This window comes from Cupressus sempervirens, chromosome 2, assembly GCF_028749045.1.
Source record: "Cupressus sempervirens isolate cs-2001-9-10 chromosome 2, ASM2874904v1, whole genome shotgun sequence".
Lineage (NCBI taxonomy): Eukaryota > Viridiplantae > Streptophyta > Pinopsida > Cupressales > Cupressaceae > Cupressus > Cupressus sempervirens.
The window spans coordinates 310,980,577-310,986,725 of NC_143119.1; the positions used below are offsets into that span (position 1 = coordinate 310,980,577).

General features: G+C 35.5%; 1 protein-coding gene across 1 annotated transcript; it reads left to right on the forward strand.

Moving 5' to 3' along the window:
- The first annotated feature begins 973 nt into the window (after nt 1-973).
- LOC149572332 (Chaperone DnaJ-domain superfamily protein) lies at nt 974-4,126 on the forward strand. The gene is made up of 6 exons (XM_089813533.1): nt 974-1,272; nt 1,422-1,515; nt 1,604-1,668; nt 1,787-1,843; nt 3,278-3,490; nt 3,722-4,126. Exons 1-6 carry the CDS (start codon nt 1,168-1,170, stop codon nt 3,776-3,778), a joined length of 591 nt encoding a protein of 196 aa, XP_089669659.1. The 5' UTR covers nt 974-1,167; the 3' UTR covers nt 3,779-4,126.
- The last annotated feature ends 2,023 nt before the right edge of the window (nt 4,127-6,149 follow it).

Below are 6,149 nucleotides of genomic sequence, written 5' to 3' on the forward strand. Positions count from 1 at the left end.
AAGTTGACAAATTAACTCAATAACTTGAAGCTTAACTCCTTGATGAGGCAAGCCCCATGGCCAATAAATCAACCCCAAATAATTTAAAATGAATAGAACTATCTTCTAACTTGGTCTTTAAAAAGACAAACCCCCTATAACCATTTGAATTGACTACTAGAACCTAAACACTAATTAGACCAGTAGAGAACCCTTCTCCAATTACACCAAGATGCCCTTCCTTAAAAACTAACTTCACAATTAATCAACATAAACCAATGCTAAATTTCCTCCCATGCAAAGGTTCTCTCCAAACCACACAATTGGAATTTGGGTCTACTCCATAAATTGGGGGCCATTAATGATTTGTACACCAAACATGAGTTTAAATTTTGATTTTCCCATGTTAAGCAGACCAGACCCAATTCCAAGAGAAGATATTTTGGCCTTAAGCTGACAAAGTTGAGGTCTACAAGTCTTTCCACCAATTGCATGACAATGACGTTGCTCAGCCACTGGCCCGTCCCCACAACAAAATGGGACCCACACAAAATTCTCTTTTATCTATTATTTAATACAGTGAATCAGATTCACCGTGACCAAACTTCCAATCCTATTCCCCCAGAATCTGATCGGCGAGGAAAAATCAAATCTGATTCAGCATGGTAATTCTTTTTTTTAACCCACGGTAAAAGTGAATGAAAAAATCTGATCGATTATCATTGAAGTTCTAAAGTTAGTCGCACAAAAAAATTATTATTTTATTGAAGGAAGGAATCATGCAAACGAGGAATATCTACTGTGATTTTGAGAAATCTGGGCCGTTGGATTTGCCGGAGGAAGCTTCTAGAGTGAACATCCATAAAATATCTAGCCGGTGGATGAACAGGAGCCGTCCGATGGGAGAAGATCCAACGGTGGCGGAAGCCCCAGGATCTGACCATCTGGATGCTTCGATGTTACCGCGCGGCGTTGTTGTTTGGCCTTTTTCTTCAGCGCACTGCAGCCCCCTGTTTTTCGCGTGTTCTCCTCCTCGCTAAATTTGGCCGCTTTAGGATAGATTAAAGGGCCAATTTAGCAGAGGTCTCATGATTGATTCAACTCTGATCGATTAATTCGTCGATATCACAATTCATGTGCCGGGATTGGATTCAGATTTGATACTGGAATTCGTCTGAGAATGTTAAGATGCCCGGCGGCGAGGAGAAATCAGAGAATTTCTACGCGGTTTTGGGGCTCAAATCCGATTGTACGGCTTCAGAGCTCAGAAATGCCTACAAGAAGCTTGCAATGGTTTGGAATTTCTGACTCTTTTGTGTTGTTTTTTTATATTTTGGACGTGTTTCTTGGAGTTTTTTTGGTTTTTGGGGGGATAATTTTGGTTTGGGATTGGAGATTAGGGCACGGGAAATTGAGGTGGTTTTGGAATTGGATTTGTGCAGAGATGGCACCCGGATAGATGGTCGGCGTCGGGAAATGCAAAGCTTGCGGAAGAGTCGAAGAAGAAGTTTCAGGCGATCCAAGAAGCTTACTCAGGTCAGATTTGCGTGGATGTTTATGTTACAGATGAATTTGTGTTCTTGGGGAAGTTTTTGCCTAATGTCTTACGATTTGTTTCTGGCAGTTTTATCCGACGACAACAAGAGATTTCTCTACGATGCAGGGGTTTATGAGGACGACGATGATGACGTGAGTATGCATTTCATGTTTTGTTGGAGCTTTTTTCAAATTGAATGGGAAGCAATTAGAACAGCTTTAGGGGAGGATTTCTGAAAGTGAATGTAATTGGGGAAGAATGGATTTGCAGGGAATGAGGGATTTTTTGGGGGAGATGATGGTTATGATGAACGAAAGCAAGGCACAGGCGAGTAAATTCACCACGTTTCCGTCTACTATTTTTACATGTTTTTATGGAGGAGAAGAATTGAATGGTTTCAGTAATTTGGGTTTAGCTTAAGATTTGAGGATTTTTGAAACATTTTTCAATGTTAACTTTTCATTTTGATTTGAAGTAGGGTATCCATCCATTCTTCTAAATTCAAAATTCACGGTGAATTATAAAATTAAAAATTTATAAAACTGACTGACGATATCCATTCTTCCAAAAGATTTAGGCGTAATTTTAATAATTTTGAAAACTGATTGGTGGATATCCATTCTTTCAATCATTTAGGTATAATTGTAATTTCATTTCTAGGATGTTGTCTACTCAATTATTTTAAGGTGTAGATTCATTTCTGTTTAGCCTTCTATTTGATAGGCAAATTTGTAGCTTCATTTATTGTAATCTTGTACTGTAAATTTAATGGTTGATGGTTAGCCATTCCTCCAAAGTTGTTTGGGTAAGGTAGTTCCTTGTCTCGTGCTTTTGTCAATTTTTAGATCTCAGCCCAACTTTTATGAATGACAACTATCTTTACATCTATTTTGCGAATAGGTCCTTAAAAAATATAAGGATTATTTAGGACTCACATTCAACGGTTTTATATCCATTCTGCTAAATTCACCTATGCATGCAGGCTATCTGGTCACAATTTTTGATCGGTAAAAGGAAAATGCCTTATAGACACAATTTTAACAAAAAAATTAATAACAACAGCTTTTATAGGTATTCTGCCAAATTCTTCTAGCGACTATCTCACCGCCATCTATAAAGAACATCAACAAACTTTATATACATTCTGCTAAAATCACCTAGGCACATATCTTTGAGTATCAGGACTTTTTTTTTCAGTAGATCTGTTTGACACTTTCTTGTAAGAGTATCTGTCACATTCTTGTAAGACCTTTTCAGTGGATCTGTTTGACACATCCTTTAAGATAGGAGATTTTCACAATCAATGAAATGTGGATTTGTGTTCTTGAAAGATTGCGTACAAATTTTTAACATCAACATTTCAAATTATATTCTATGATTTATCATTGACATTCTTACGTTCTCTGATCTTAATGATGGATCATAGAATATTATCTTTGACATTCTTACATTCTCTGATCTTAATGATGGATCGTGAAATATGATCTGAAACATTGATGGTAAAAATTTGCACACAATCTTTCCAGAAACACAAGTGCACACATCCCTTAAGGTTTTCAGCACTTTATCAATGGGTCTGTATAACACTTACCCTAGACTATGACACTATTTTATAGTAACGGGGAAAAATGTCACAACGGTTTGAATGAATGTTTTTGGCCACTTACTTTTTATACTTTAATGAGGAGAAGGGTTCAATGATTTGGATGGTTCAAATATGGAGTTGTTTGTAATGATGGTATTGTTATCTGTTTGGTGTAGACGAGCGAATCCGATAGCTTTGAGGATTTACAAGGCTTGTTCATGGAAATGTTTGAGGGCGACCTTAATGAATTCCATAACAAGCCTTCAATGAACAACAGTTGTGGCAGCAAGAGGAATTGCTGTGGATCTGTCAGAATGGAGGACATGGGAGATTGCAGCTTTATGATGGGTGTTGGTTCTTCTTTCACCGTCCAATCCTTCTCTTTGGGAGTAAGTGATTCAATTTTCTTGTATCTATTGCACTAGTTTTTGGTTTGGATTGTGTTAAAAAAAAATTTCATAACGATTCAGATCAGATGATAATGGTCCATTATCAGATGATAATGGAGAACAATTTCGAGGGGAGAAGATTCTTTTTCTTGTTTGAAACTACTGAATATATCTGAAATTTTCATCAGCTGATGTTATTGGAGGTTTGATCTATTATTACTTCTGGTGCAGTCAGAAGATCCTAATCCTAGTAGCAGGGGCAAAAGGAGGAATGGAAGGAGACATTGATGATGACGATGATTGTAACTATTTATATTTATACCTGACATTGGAGACGCTTAGGGATGAGGATTTAACAATGTGGGTTGTAGGGAGAAATATTTGATTGTATGAGAAAAATTTAAAACATCTGTCAATTACATGATTGTGCCAACAGGCAACAGGCATTTTTTCAGTAGCAATGATTTATTTTTATAGGGTTGGGAGTACGTTGGTGGATTCAAATTGACTGCTTCTCTCAAAGAGAGGATTTTAAGGTCAGAAGGGTGTCTGGGGAGTCATTTTTTAACTTTGCCGCTGCATTAAAGCTTTAATTCGACTTCAATCATGTTATTGAAATGTTCGTGTTTTTCAAAATATTGTGTGCCATTCGTGTTTTTATTTCAAAATTTAGTAGGAATAGTATTCAAATGTATTACATATAAAAATTGTTAGTAGATATTCTTTTGGTTAATTAGATTTATATGGCTTGGTCTATTAGATTTTTCATCTCAATTCGTATGGATTTGACACAGCCTTCTTTAAAACCACAATACAAAATATTTGTTGCAATGAAAATTTCGAAAATAGACATTACAAATTGCAATCATAATAAAAAAGTGAAGGCATCTTCAAATTGAATAGTGAAGGGTGAAAACTGGTAGGGCACCGAGCTATCACTTATAGGTAAAAGAGAGCGAAGACATCGGATTGAATGAGCACTGTATTGTGACTCGTGTTGTTAAAATCTCCCTTTTAATGAGATTTATGTAATTGTGTTTTGTGCATTTAGAATCTATATTTCTATTGATGAGGTTTATGTCATAGATATGAAGACATACTAAAGATAAAGGTTGTTGTGTCACACATATTTTGCACCAATTGATAATTATGAATTTGAAAGGTTAAATTTATTTATAATATTAATTTCAAATGAAATTAACTAGCTTTATTAACACATTACGAATGGGTATTAGTGTCATGTTATTTAAATGATGATCATTATGTGATTTGGTATGTTATTTTTATTGGATTTATTTAGAGTTTTAAGTTTAGCTATATCAATTTTTAGCTATTATTTATTTTAATAATATTAGTTCTTTCTATTTGAATAATTAGGAGTGAAAATGGGGATCATCTTGTAGTGTAGTGGTGACTTAGGTGCATTGTGAATGGTGCAACCAAGGTTTAAATTCTCTATTGGCCCAAAATAGTGTTAAGGTTAGTTGGGTCTACTTTGGTTGTGGATAGGTGCATGTATCTGAGGTACTCATGATGGAGATCATGGTGTTGAGGTTGCTTGCCAATGGAGATGGAGATAATGATAGTCAAATCTCAAGATTGTTGTTGGGCAATGACTGCTTGTGGACCTTATGTCAACACACAACATGTGTGTTGGTTGCGCCTCTTAGTTCCTTCTGAGCTTCTATGCTCAAGGATGAGGTCCCCCAAAGTTGTGGCCTCTTTGGTTTGTAGCTCAAGTCAAAATTGAAATGTAACCAATACAAAATAAATTATTGGGAGTGAAAATAAAAAATACCGATGATAGACATTTTAAGTGGAATCATATTGGCAAATTGAAAAAAAAGTGAAGGTTGATGCATTAGGGTAATTCTTTGAGAGAAAGGGAGCCTTTTCCAAAATTGAACACAAAGTGTCATTGTTTGACACTTCATATGGTTAGTGTTGGCAACTTAATGAGTGTGGATAATTGTCTTGTTTATCAATATTGATGTTCTATTATGCATCTATATAATTATCAAATTCCACAATTACAAGAGTTCTCATTGACAATTGATAGATTGTTTGCAAATTTAAAATGATCATTATCAACATCATTTGTTTTTAATAAGGCCTTGAAACTCGAATACAAATTAGGTGTAAAGATAAACAACCTGCGAATCAAGTCGAAACTCAAATACAAATTAGGTGTAAAGATAAACAACCTGCACATCAAATCGAAAGATAAACATATGCTCTTTGAAGAGAGGTGAGATATGGACACAACTTAGACAGAGAAGGGGTTGCCAAACATATCAAAACATCCACCAAAGCTTATTGGTGGTCAAGGAAAGGATAAACACTTAATAAACATATGATGCTACAAAAAGAAAACACCAAAATTAAAGATTTCCCCTTAATTCCCTTCTTGTGGGAGTTGGGAGAAGAATGAGAGCGAAATTTCTTTGAATGTTTTTGAGAAGAATGAGAGGGAAATTTCTTTGAATGTTTTCCTTTAATTGTAATTCAACCCTCTTCAATCTTAGGCTACCATAGAGTGTCAGATCAATGAATCAACAAAACTAACACCAAAAAAGACAGGGTTAGTAGTAGCTACACCAACAACACAACATCTACTCTTCATAGAGCCATTGTGAAGAGAACTAGCTTCATTAATCTT